The 13,236-nt window shown below is 40.0% G+C and overlaps 1 protein-coding gene across 1 annotated transcript; it reads left to right on the top strand.

Annotated features, from left to right (window-relative positions):
- Positions 1 to 2,431: 2,431 nt before the first annotated feature.
- Positions 2,432 to 5,098, top strand: LOC126334807 (cuticle protein 21-like). The gene is made up of 2 exons (XM_049997441.1): positions 2,432 to 2,476; positions 4,180 to 5,098. The coding sequence occupies exons 1-2, from the start codon at positions 2,465 to 2,467 to the stop codon at positions 4,984 to 4,986; spliced, it is 819 nt and encodes a 272-aa protein (XP_049853398.1). The 5' UTR covers positions 2,432 to 2,464; the 3' UTR covers positions 4,987 to 5,098.
- The last annotated feature ends 8,138 nt before the right edge of the window (positions 5,099 to 13,236 follow it).

The following is a 13,236-nucleotide window of genomic DNA, read 5'->3' as shown; positions in this document are numbered from 1 at the left end:
GTTAAGTCCCATAAGATGTCACACACATTTGAACATTTTTGAACACCAGAGAACACATAAATACTCCTTCCTAAACAAAAAAAAGTATAGGACGATAAAACTTTCAGTTTACTTTCTCTGTCATTTTAGTAACGAAAAAGAATATTTTCGTTCGTTTATTCAATATTCGTTTATCCCCACTTTAAACAATTGACACAAAAAATTGTCCAGAATTTCAGGGCAGGGTGTTCCCTGACAGATTGAAATCTTCATAAGAAGAGTTAATCTGGAGGTGGCACGATTGATTATGTTGTGAGCAGTGTCACCCTTTGGTCGTTGTCCTGCTAATTCTGTCAGTGGATGGGGCTCTACTAGGTATGGCCTCAACCTCAACGGGAAAGGAAAGGGAAAAGTGGCCGGGCTAACAACAGAAAATACAAGGTGGTAAGGTACAGTCATGAATGGTAAAGTACCAATGGTTACAGGCGTCAAAGCAGCACTTTTTTGAAGGTAGGGATTGCAGTAAGAAATAATATTTTGAAGGACATCAGTGAAGTAAATAAAAAAGCCCAGTTCTAGCATAAGGCGTACAGACAAACAGTTAATTGTTGAAAATTTTTGGCAGTAATCATAAACATATTTTACAATCATTTTTATATACATCAACAAAATAGGAGTGGGTACGTCCCCTTGAGAGATATGCATGTTTGAGTATTGGGAGACCAGAGGTCTGTTAAATGGTAATTCATGTAGGGTAGCGTTAAACGTTTGTAGAGCAGAAATGAAGAATAGAGGAGTTTTCATATTAATGCTGAATCCTATACGCTTAAGAACACAGGCTTGAATAATTCTTGCTCAGAGAGGAACCTGAAAGTATGTTCGGGAGGAGTAAAATTTATTAACAAACCATTTGTAACAATAAATGTACGTAATGAACATGGAGGCAATTGTAATTCATTCATAAATCACTTCGAAGCGCTATTTGACAAAACATTCAAATTAGAGGCAGAGACAGCCAATGGTAAGGTCTTTATAGACAGGCCTAATGAAAAACAGTAGAAAAACCGTCTGGGGCATATTCCTCGAATAAATTCTAACTTAGAATTAATAAATTTCCTCGAGACGGAACATCTTCTGTCTACAAATCAGCAAGGGTTCAGAAACCATTGCCCGTGAGAAACTCAGCTTACCATTTTCTGATGAAGGTCAACAGGCTCATTCCACGTTCCTAGATTTCCGGGGAGCACATGACACGGTACGCCACTGCACACTTTCAACGATAGTAGAAGCATATGGAATAGTTTCCCAAAATGTGAGTGGCTCGAAGACTATTTATATAATAGAACCCATTAAGTTGTCCTCGGCAGCGAATGTTCACCAGAGGCAAGGGTATCATCAGAAATGCCCCACATTAGTATGATAGGACCGCTGTTATTTTCTGCACACAGGTACATAAATGTGTAAGGTGAGCGCCTTGTGATGAATGGCAGTTTCCGCTAATTGTAAAAAAATGTATGTTAATGCAGACCAGCAGGAGAAACTATACAGTAATGTTCGAATACAGCATTAAGGGTGTACTGACTGGTACAGGCACGTTCTTTAAATATCTCGGGGCAACGTTGTAAAGTCATATAAAATGGAATGCTCACTTCAGGACAGTAGTAGGAAAGGTGAACGTTCTTTTCCCCGAGCTATTTGCATTACTTCGAAAGGAAGGTGACTTTTCAGCAAGACAACGCACGTCCACATCCGTCAGCTCCAACACAACAACAACTGCCTTGGCCAGCAATACGACCAGATATCTCGCCAATTGAACGCATATGGGATATGATGAAGCGGGAACGTACTCGATCTCCAGGGCCTGCAGGAACCACTGTCGCTTTGCAACAAAAGCAGCAAGATTCTTGGGACAATCTATCGCAGGATGCCACCCGGCATCTTTAAGATGGTTTGCATGGTTTCTAGGTGTTTCAATCCGGAACCGCGTAGCTGCTACGGTCGTAGGATCGAATCCTTCCTCGAGCATGGAGATTTGTGATGTCTTAGGTTAGTTAGGTTTAAGTAGTTCTAAGTCTAGGGGACTGATGACCTTACATGTTAAGTCCCATAGTGCTCAGAGCCAGTTGAACCATTTAAACGTGTCGTTTCCTTCTTACTTGTCAATAGCAAGAGCAGTTTAGGATTTTCCGTCTTTGTCACCGAGCATAGCAGTAATAACATGCTGAATAAAGGAGTTTGAGGGCTCCAGTCTGAAGGGATCTGTAAACTGCAGCAGATGATACCGCACGAGAGAAACCGATATATCTGTGCATGCGGAGTGCCGGTGAGCTGTTAGGCTGTACGGAGGACCGGTGCTGAGGTTGCGGCAGCACTTATCGAGTGGTTCCTGTCAGACGAGATTGCCGCCGAGAGCCGTGGACCAGTATATAAGCGGCGGTCGCCGGCTGTCACCGCACACGGCCTCCAGCACTGACCAGCGGACAACATGGCTTGCAAGGTGAGGCTCAGGACACTCTTGTACTTGACCCGTGGTACTGTTTTAATAGGTGCCAATATTCATATGATCCACACGCGTTACGCCAATCGTGTGTGAAGAACACGCGGTCCAGCCAACGTGTTTCGCAGTAGCTAATTTATATATTGACTAGTACAGAAAGAGCTTTTTTATAGGAACGCCCTTCACAGACTTTCCACATTTCAACTGCCGTATACACCTACTTAGGTACTTCACATGCCGCTGTAAGGTAGCACCCTTAGCAACATCCCCATTATTTTACACCAAAAGCGAGCATTGGAGAATCGATTGTCTGTATAACACCTCTATTTGGTCTAATATCCTTTTTCTTACTCTCATTTATGGGCTTATTAGAATCTGTCGCTATTATTGGTGCTTTATACAGGCACAACTGTTTTTCAGAAAAAAATCATATTTATGTTCCAGAAATCGGGGCAAGAAAGTTACCCATATTCCGAGCAAACTCGTTCTGAATTAACAAGCCCGTTACAAATGCACCGTTCCATTGATGGAACAAAATTTCTGAAGCTCTCTATTGAAGATTAAACACCAATTCTTGAACTTAAATGAGATAAAAGATTTGAGGAGTTACCACCATAGTTGGGATGGGGAAGGGTGGGGGAAGGGGGGGGGGCAGAGGTTTTGTGTGGTATATCACTCACAGTTCGCAACGAATTTCGAGCCCTTAATTCAAGTGTCGAAATTTGTTCAAATGATCCCTGCCGCATTGAGCAGTCGCATGTCCCAAATCCAGTCCTAGAAAGCATGAATCAGCATTCCCATAATGTTTAAAAATATTTGAGACGGTTACTGTGTTGACCTCGTTAGCTAAACTACTATTGATTTCCTAACCGATATATTTAGCTAGTACTTCGCTCTGCTCATCTTGACGTAGCCGAGATTCTGGTTGGCTCCGCATTTATTCTAAAAACGGTGTATGTAACACGGCAGAGAGCTGACAGTGTTTCATTATTTTTCGCAATGTGGCTTTATGAGCATAGTATCATTAGTCTAGCTCTAATATGTTAGCTTTTTCTTAACTGTAAACCGTCGGCGTTATCTAGACAGGAAATGACTACGTACATTTACAGTAACATTTTCTTGAACTTCAGTCAATTTATATGATAGAAGAGCCTTCATTTCAGCATAACTGAAAGCAGTGGAATCTCAAAAGGTATCTGAATCGTATCTTGACATCTTGAATCGTATCACCCCGCCTTGAACTGGGTGAAAGAAAATGATGTGTGACAATTTAACAAAGCAAGAATATGTTAGAAGAAAATACACTGCATATGACATCATTTAATTTTGAGCCTTTTTTTAGACAATACATTAATTCTGTGTGAAAATATATTGTAATACCGCGCGGTTTTGGTACAGCGTCAGTCCTTCCGTAACCCACGCATCCGTAGTTTCGGCCATTTTAGTGGTGCCTTTTTCCGGAAGCTGACAGCACATTCCGGGCAGCTCCAGGTGAAATGGCCACGGCATAAAGATCGAAATAATGTATCCGGAGATTGTGGAAACAATGACGCAGTACCAAAATACAAGATTTTCTTAATATCATCAACAACGGTCTTGGTAGCCTATTCTTATATGATGCTTAATCCGCCGTTAGCAATGTTTAATGCGTATAATCTCTAGCCTATACTAGTCTATATGTTGTGCTCTTTGCTCATCAACAGGTGATAATATTCGTGGCGGCTCTGTCGCTGGCCCATGCCGGTTACCTAGGAGCACCTGCAGTCCTCGCCCCCGCCGCCCCCATCGCTAGGGCCTACGCCCCCGCTATCGCCGCCGCCCCCATCGCAAGGGCATATGCCCCAGCTATCGCTGCCGCCCCTCTCGCCCGAGCTTACGCCCCAGCGATCGCCGCCGCCCCCGCCATCCGCGCCGCCCCCGTGGCCGTGGCCGCCGCCGCCCCCGCCGCCGTCGCTGCCGAGTACGACCCGCACCCAGAGTACAGCTTCGCCTACAACGTCCAGGACGCGCTGACGGGCGACTCCAAGAGCCAGCACGAGAGCCGCAGCGGAGACGTCGTCCAGGGCAGCTACAGCCTGGCCGAGCCCGACGGCTCCATCCGTACCGTCGACTACACCGCCGACCCCGTCAACGGCTTCAACGCCGTCGTGCACAAGGAGGCCGGCGCCCACCCCGCCGTTGCCGCCGCCCCCGCCCGTGTGGCCGTCGCCGCCCCCGCCATCGCCGCGGCCCCGGCGATCGCTGCCGCCCCCGCCATCGCCGCCGCCCCAGCGCTGGCGTACGGCGGCGGCCTCGGCTACGGTTATGCTAGAGCAGCCTACCCTGCCCCAGCCATTGCCGCCGCCCCCATTGCTAGGGCAGCCTACGCCGCCCCCGCCATCGCTGCTGCCCCCGTCGCCAGAGTCGCCTACGCCGCCCCCATTGCTAGGGCTGCCATTGCTGGACCCGCACTGGCGTATGGAGGATACGGATATGGCGGATTGGGATACGGCAAGGCTATTCTTGGTTAAACCCCTTTGTACAAACTATTCATTCCGTTTTGGTGAATGTTTCTGTTATTCTACACTTTCTGTGTAACAAAGTCTGATATGTAAATAAATCGCTGTTTCCTATAAAATAGTAGTTGGTGTTTCCGTTCCTCTATCACGGCGGCGAGAATAATAAAGCTCTGTTTCATATAATTTCTTTACAACACAATTACTCGAGCACGCTTTTACTCGTAATGTTTTGGGTGAAACGTAAACAGGACAACTAAAATGTTCAGTTGGAGACTGTATTGGATTTTTTTCAGCCAAACCGCCCCACTTTCTAGAAAACGAAAGTCAACGCCTGAAGTATTTTCAGATTTTATTACTCAATGGAGATAAATCAACAATTTTTGCATTTGCAAGAAACTTATGAAACTAAATACAATAACGAAATCTACGTTACATTTACATGTGGTAAATTAACTACCTTGGAAAAATCCCATCAGATGGAGTAACAAGAAGAATCTATAGCTATTTCCTTTTGTCTCTCGGTAACGCGTCAGCCTCGTAACTGACAATCAACCCAGAGTCTGCTGTTCCTATTTGTGAGACTACCATTTTAGTACTGTTGCAGTAGACATAAATAATGAAATTTCTATGTTTGTAGATGGTTAAGAGGCGTCTTTTCTAAGTCACTAAGTATGGACCCCATCGGCGACTGAATTCATAAGGATCCCAAAATTCTGTGTGAGAGGTGAACCACAGTGGCTGTCTGTATAACCGCCTTCATCTAGAATGGCAGAGACCTTAATATAAGAAATTGTTGGTATAACGCAGGCTGTTTGTTAAGTCAGAAACTAATTCAGCGTTATGTGATGAGGAGGACAGAGCAGAATATTGTACGATTTAAACACTAGGTAATTCATTCAGTGGTTACCACTTTCGCAAATTATGCTTACACAATCTGACAATACTGCACACAATTTTATTGAATGGCAGTTCCATTTGCAGCAACAATTTTTGCCCTAACAGTTTCAGCCGTTATGTTATTATTTTAGTGCTAACAATTTCAAACCGCTATATGGCTTTTTTATATATTATCTTTGTACTGTAACATAGGTTCTCTCCACGTTGTCTCTACTGGAAGACTCAATGGGGTAGGTACTGATATACTGGACAACAATCAACAACATGATACAGCGACATCCGTGGACTAGTACGCATCTCACAGTCGGAACGATGTTCTTTTGTAAGGTTGGATAAGAGCCGTGTCCTGTAAGAAGACGCTCTTACATCAGTTGGTATGAGATTCTTCCAACCATGGGTGTCCGCAGAAGTTCTTCCTACAGGAGTGAAACTCTTAATTTGCCATTTTTTATGTAACTGATTCGATGAGTTTGAAAACACGCACCAGTAATTAAATTTATCAAGAATTATAAAAACGTTTTTGTACCTCAAATAGTTGTATTTACCCAATTAGTATTTTAAAGGTAGATTAATACTTTATCGCAACGGTAAGCATATTTAGTTCTATATACATAGTATACCTTCTTATGTTATTAGTATGAATGTGATTGCCATCGTTTTGATTCAGCTATCTAAAATTTCATCTTCATATGATAAAATCCAGCGTACTAAACGATCTATTAGATAAAGCTTGAAAATTTTTATAAAATATTTATTTACACCCTCCTTATGAGATGTGAAGCGAAAATTAAAATTATGAAACGGAAAAAAATCAGAACCGTGGATAACATCGTATTGGATGTCAAGAAAAATAATGTTCCTCGAAATGGATGACCAAGCTGTATACATTGAATAAAGGCTTATTAGATTTGATTTCATCTGTAACACCTTCTTTGTTTACAAAAAATATCTGATCAAGTTAATGGATTTATGCTTTCTGTTTAATGATGTTGACTGGTATAACTAAAAACTGAACAAAATGTATTCTTAAAACTATATGTTTTCACTTGGGTACGTACACTGTAACCTAGAGCCTGTAACCGACTAGATGAACATGAGAAATCTTGCAAAATAACTCTCAAATTAACCGGTGTAGTCGACTTTTAGCATCCTAGAACTGAACAAAGTCACTACTCGTCTTTCCAGCTTAGGGCAGGCATACCCTCTTGACAGCTGTAATGGTACACGGTGATTGGTAGACTTCGGTTTATTGGCAGAATTTTAGGAGGATGTGGTTTATGAGTAAATGTGACAGCGTGTAAAACACTAAAGTGACTCATCCTTTAGTAGTGCCCGAGTGTTTGGGATCGCTACCAGGTCTGAGTATAGAAAGACATCGAGGCAGTTGAGATGAGTGCTACTAGATTTGTTGATCGTAGGTTCCACCAACACGCGAGAATTGGGGAGATGCTTCGTGAACTCAAGTGGGAATCCCTGGAGGGACGACGACGTTCCTTTCCCCGGATCACTTCTTCTTCTTCTTTTTCTTCTTCTTCTTCTTCTGACTATGTTGCTCCTGTCCCATCTCTAGGGTGGTTGTCTGGGTAGTCGTTTCCTTAGCAGTCGCCCACGTTTACAAATGTAACTTGTGTTGAAAGGTCCATCCTTTCCACGTAATATTTCTCTTTTCTTATCCTGTTGTCATCCATTAATTTATATTTTGTACGCCACACTGTCCTCTTAACGATACATTTGTTCGTTTGCCCCACATGGATACTCCTTGAATCTGTCTTAGTACCTTCATTTACATTGCCATTAACTTTTGTTTTATCTGTTTCGTTTCTGCCGAATATGTCAAAGCAGGACACATCATTTTTTATACATATTTGTTTTTCCCCTCACTTGTCATACACTTGTTTCTCCGTACTGTATTTTGCAGGCATCCGGCTGTCATTACTGCCATTCACTTGATATTTCACTTCGATGGTTAAGTCTCCATAGCTGGTGATAGCAGTCCCCAGGCAATTAAAGCTGCTCACTTGTTCAGTTGACATACCATCTGTTTCTAATTGACATCGTACAGCTGCTTTAGACATTACCATATTCTTAGTTATTTTAGATGACATTTCCATGTTACATATCTTAGGATTATTATTAAATTTATGAAGGAACGTCTGTAAATTATTCTCATTATTTGCTATCAGTAAAGCATGATCAACATGACGTATAATATTTACCACTTTATTTCCCATTTTGTATCCCAGTCTCTTTCTTACATCATCATTGATGTGGTCCATTATAAAGTTGAACAGGAATGGGCTTAATTAGTCTTCTTGTATAATTCCTTCATGTGGTATAATTCATCTGTGTATCCTTTGTGTGTTTTAATTCTAGTTTTATTATCTCTATTTCAATCTCTTATGATTTTCGCTAAACCAATTGGTAATCCCTTGTCTTTTACGGTCTGAGTTATATCCTTTTTTCCTATCCTAACAAAGGCTTTTGACAAGCGAACGAAGCACAAGTAGACTGGGTTATTAAACACTACGGATTTCTCCATTATCTGTCTTAAAGAGAAAAGAGCATCTATTGTGATCCTGTTTTTCCTGAATCCTTGATAAAATTTAGGGAACCAGCGTTTAAAGCTGACTGCAGAACGGTTCTGCTGCATACAGTTCGCTTAAGAATCACAAGCACAAGAGAAATTAGGGCTCGCACCAAGGCAGGTAGGCAGCCGTTTTTCCCTCGCTCTATTTGCGAATCAAACAGAAAAGTCATGCATCGTACAGTGGCTAGCGAAATATGTGAGTAGATGTAGATATTACAAAATCGAGAGTCAATGAACTTTTAGACGATGAAATGAAGTTACTTCTCTGTTCAGTAGGGTACTAAATAACCTAAAACTGGCGTATTTTAGGAAACTACTCAGCTATATTATGTGAAATAATGAATACAGTGCTCGTGGCATGAACAAAAAATGTAAGACACTTGCTTTCCTCAAAATTAACCCTACTTAAATTAAAATCTACCAAAAACAGGATCATCACTGAATAAAGACATCTTCTGAGATAAACAGGAAACTATCTACCCGTAAACAACATCTCTTCACTGTTCCCATAGCTCTTATTAGGCACAATGCTAAATACTGAAGCAAATAATCCCTAAACCGAATAAAATGCATTATGGGAACAGAAAAGAACTTAAAAAAGGTAAATAAAAGATATAGTGAAGGAAGAGACTGTTAGAACCAGAGAAAATGTGGAATAGCAAATGCTACAGTGATTACAGATGTACTCGGCGTTTCAGATCATTTTAACATGTATCTTATATGTGTTGCTGAAAAGAAGGGGTTATCAGGTTCAGTAAATGATCCCACGAAATATTTGAGATAAGGTGTTACAAATAACTTCAGCATATTTAACTGTCTTCTGGGTTAGGACTTCACACACTGATTCCCAGGAATAACTGTAACACAGTGTCTTTTATAAGGCTTCAGTTTTTAGTTATTTACCATGATCGATTTCGAATTACCTAGAAACTCCTCATCAGATGATACACACTAATAACGAGTATTTGGAGCACTGTGTGGTTCGTGTAGCTGTGGCAAGGTAAAAAAAACGAAACAAGCAAGCACTGAATGTGTCGAAAATTATTTATAATGTCGATGTAAAGACATTACTTAGAGTTATTCACAACCATGGGTTTATTCGTGCTGCATTCATTACGCTACGGAAGCAGGTTCGAATCCTGCCTCGGGTATGGATGTCTGTGATGTCCTTATGTAAGTTAGGTTTAATTAGTTCTACGTTATAGGCGACTGATGACCTTAGAAGTTAAGTCGCACAGTGCTCAGAGCCATTTGAACCATTTTGCATGCATTACTCTGCAAAACATAATATACCTTTTTCCAGTTCCGTTAATTCTAAGCGCATAAAAAACTTTGCCGCATGCAGCAACTTAACATGCATTACAAAATGTAAACAAACAAAAGAGCGTGCTTAAAGTTAGTGCTCAAAGAGGTTGTGTTGGGGCGCTGTTTTCTTTGCTCAACATGCACATTTTCTAAAATTGCACGTTGATGACAGTAAAAATACATATATGGATTAATATGACATTCGTTATTACAAAACTAATATGTTTTCATTATTACCAAATTAACATGTGTTATTCACAGCATCTATCAGGGTAACAGTTCACGATGATTTCATCTATAATGTCAGTACTGGAATTACGTTTCACCTGTTTATTTTACAAAATGATTCTAAACTAAACATCATAGCTTATTATATGTGTAGCTTTCTATACAAACAACAAAATACAAAACAAAAATAGTTCATAAGACTGAAAAAGCCAACCCAACTTTTTATAAAACTGATATGTATATAAATTAATTATGACAGCTTCTCCTGCTTCTAAGTAGGTGAACTATGAAAACAATTTAGCACAATGACACAATATTTTCTAAAATTCTGGATAAATCCTATTCTGCTGCCTACCTACATCAAAATAGATTTTCGGTTACAGATATAAAAACTAAAACTTAGCACAGTTTAAAAGTTCTAAATAAATCTTATTTTGCTGCCCAGATAACTCACAATAGTTTTACGATAATGTTGGAATCTGAAGAAGTGAATTAAAGTTTGTGCTGCGGCCAGGACTCGAATCCGAGTCTTCTTGCTTACTGGGCATATATGCTGACCATTACACCACTACAGCATTATGGTCAACATAGCTGCACGAACTACCCAAGTCTAATCCCTCCCCAACACAAACTTCAGTTCACATCGTCCCTTAAATTGACACTATTACAAGGTCTCTCCAAAATTGGTATAGCACACCAGCACTGCTGTACTACATATGATGTTCCTAGAAAGTAAGAAGACCTGGGTTCGAGTCCTGGCCACAACACAAATTTTAATTCACTTCTTCAGCTTCAAACTTTATCATAGACAAATTAGAGACTTCAATGGCTGAGGGAAAATTTAATTTAAGATCAAAATAGATTTTTAATTATGGACAGAGTAGCTAACCTCCATATTCTGTACACTATAGTCGAAGAAATAAAGATGGGCCTACTGGAATAATCAGAGATTTTCACCCATAATAATAACTCATCCCTCACCATTTTAAATGATAAAAATTATTTCACAAGTAACATATTTTTTCAGATTTTGAAGAATCTTTTAACCATGAAAAACTATACAGTTGCTCTGAACTTACATACTTATTACACAAATACACACACACATCTCCATCCTTACAACCCCCATCCCCCATTAACTCCTTCACCTTTACCTCCTCACAACACCCCTTTCTCAGCAGACCACCTACTCATCACTGTCTCTTTTTTCCACACAAACAAACATGAACACACACACACTCTGTCCCCTGTATATCACCATCTCAAATGCCCACGTTACGTAACGTTGTCATTAAATCAATCCATCGACTTGCTAAGCTCTGCTATTTAGTTCATATTCAATAATCACTGTGTCACAATCAAAACTAATTATCTCTAACATAATTTCATTTCTAACATTATAGACTAAATATAATCCTGAACTCTTAGCTTCATAAACTTTGTAAATAGAACATGTTAATTCTACAACAATGAACTACTGTCACTTTCATAATAGAATATAATATAAAACCATATGTATTTAGTGTCGCCAGTGTGCAATTTTAGAAGTATGAACGTTGACCAAAGAAAATATCTGCCTCAATACAAATTCTTTGAACACTAATTTCAGTCACGCTCTTTGGTTTGTTTACATTCTGTAAAGCAAGGGGGAGTTGCTGTCTGTGACAAAACCTTGTGTGGATCTTAGTTGTAATGGAACTGGAAAACAACATGAATTCAGAGCAATGCGTGCACCGGGGATAAACCTAGGTTTGCTGTTAGCTGTAATCCTTCAAGTAGATCTTATGTTGTAAATAATTCTCGTCACATTCAGTGTTGAATTGTTTCGTTTTCTATCTTGTCAAAGCTACACGACCCCACAATTCCCCATATATTCATTAAATGTTAGTACCATCTGATGATAAGTCGTTAGATGTTTCGAAACCGGTCGATAAAAACTGAAGCATCGCAAAAGGCAACAGATTGTTGTTATTTCTGGAAATATTTACTCTTCACACCCGCAGTGCTGCACACCAATAATGGATAAAAGTTTTATTACATTTTTCTTGAGGTCTGAGGACATTTCGTCCGTCTGATATGTCTTGTAAAATGAAATAGAGGTGAAATAGCTGTACGACTGTTGTTTCTCTCAAGAATCTCAGTAATTCGAAGAGAACATCGTCTACTCCAAGTACCTCATTCTGACTTAGGACTTCCTGTACCCTGTGAAATTCTTCTTGGATTATCATACCTTCCATCATCCACTTACTCTTCCATTTCCATAATAATATCTTGAAGTCTTTTCCTTTGTGTAGCCCTTCCATATATAACTTGCACTTTTCATCCTTTTCTTCTTCGCTTAGTACTGACTTGCCATCTGGCCTATTCATATTCAGACAGTTGCTTCATTTACTCCAAAGGTTTCTTTAATTTTAGTGAATGTGACTTAATACCTTTCCCATAGTCATGCCATCTCAAACAGCTCTGCATTTACCCTCCAACCAGACATATACTGCTATTTGACACTTCCCATCTGTCTCATTTTTATAACTTTGAATTCTCTTTCGTTTATTTCATTCGCTCTATTTGTATAGCTTGTTTTTGTCACTTAAAGTCATTATGATGTGAAACCTGATTGTAAGGAAAAAATAGACATCGTCAAAATTCTGAATATGTTCACTGTTGGCAGCATCATAGAAAATATTAGAAAAGTAAATAAAAACACTGATACTTAACCATCTGGCTTCAGTTATATACTTTTAAAGTCAAAATTTGGATTTCTAGAGGTTTTCAATATTGTAAAGGCTATGTACATGTACAGCTAGAATTTAATTCATTCATCAGACAATAAATGAGAGGTTAAGGGTATATCCTGATTCACTAAAGGGGTTTCACTTCGTAAATAACAAAATTCTTTGAATTAATTTAGAGTATTATAGTGTATTAGGAAATGCTGTAAAATGGTTTAAATTCTCCTCAAAGGCATTCATTGGGAATGACACTTGCATTAACACATTTGTCATCATTCAACTACAAGCTAATTAAATGGTAATTAATTGAAACCCTCAGCTGCCGACAGGTGTTGTTGATACACATCGATGCAAGCAGCTGAAAATGTGTGCCCCGAACGGGACTCGAATCCGGGACCTCCTGCTTACATGGCAGACGCTCTATCCATCTGAGCCACCGAGGAACCACATGAATAGCGTGACTGCAGGGACTTATCCCTTGCACGCTTCCCATGAGACCCACATACCCAACTGTCC

The sequence above is a fragment of the Schistocerca gregaria genome, chromosome 2 (genome assembly GCF_023897955.1).
Source record: "Schistocerca gregaria isolate iqSchGreg1 chromosome 2, iqSchGreg1.2, whole genome shotgun sequence".
NCBI classification, from domain to species: Eukaryota; Metazoa; Arthropoda; class Insecta; order Orthoptera; family Acrididae; genus Schistocerca; species Schistocerca gregaria.
The sequence above is the reverse complement of the archived record's forward strand: the minus strand, read 5'-3'. Positions and strand labels throughout refer to the sequence as shown.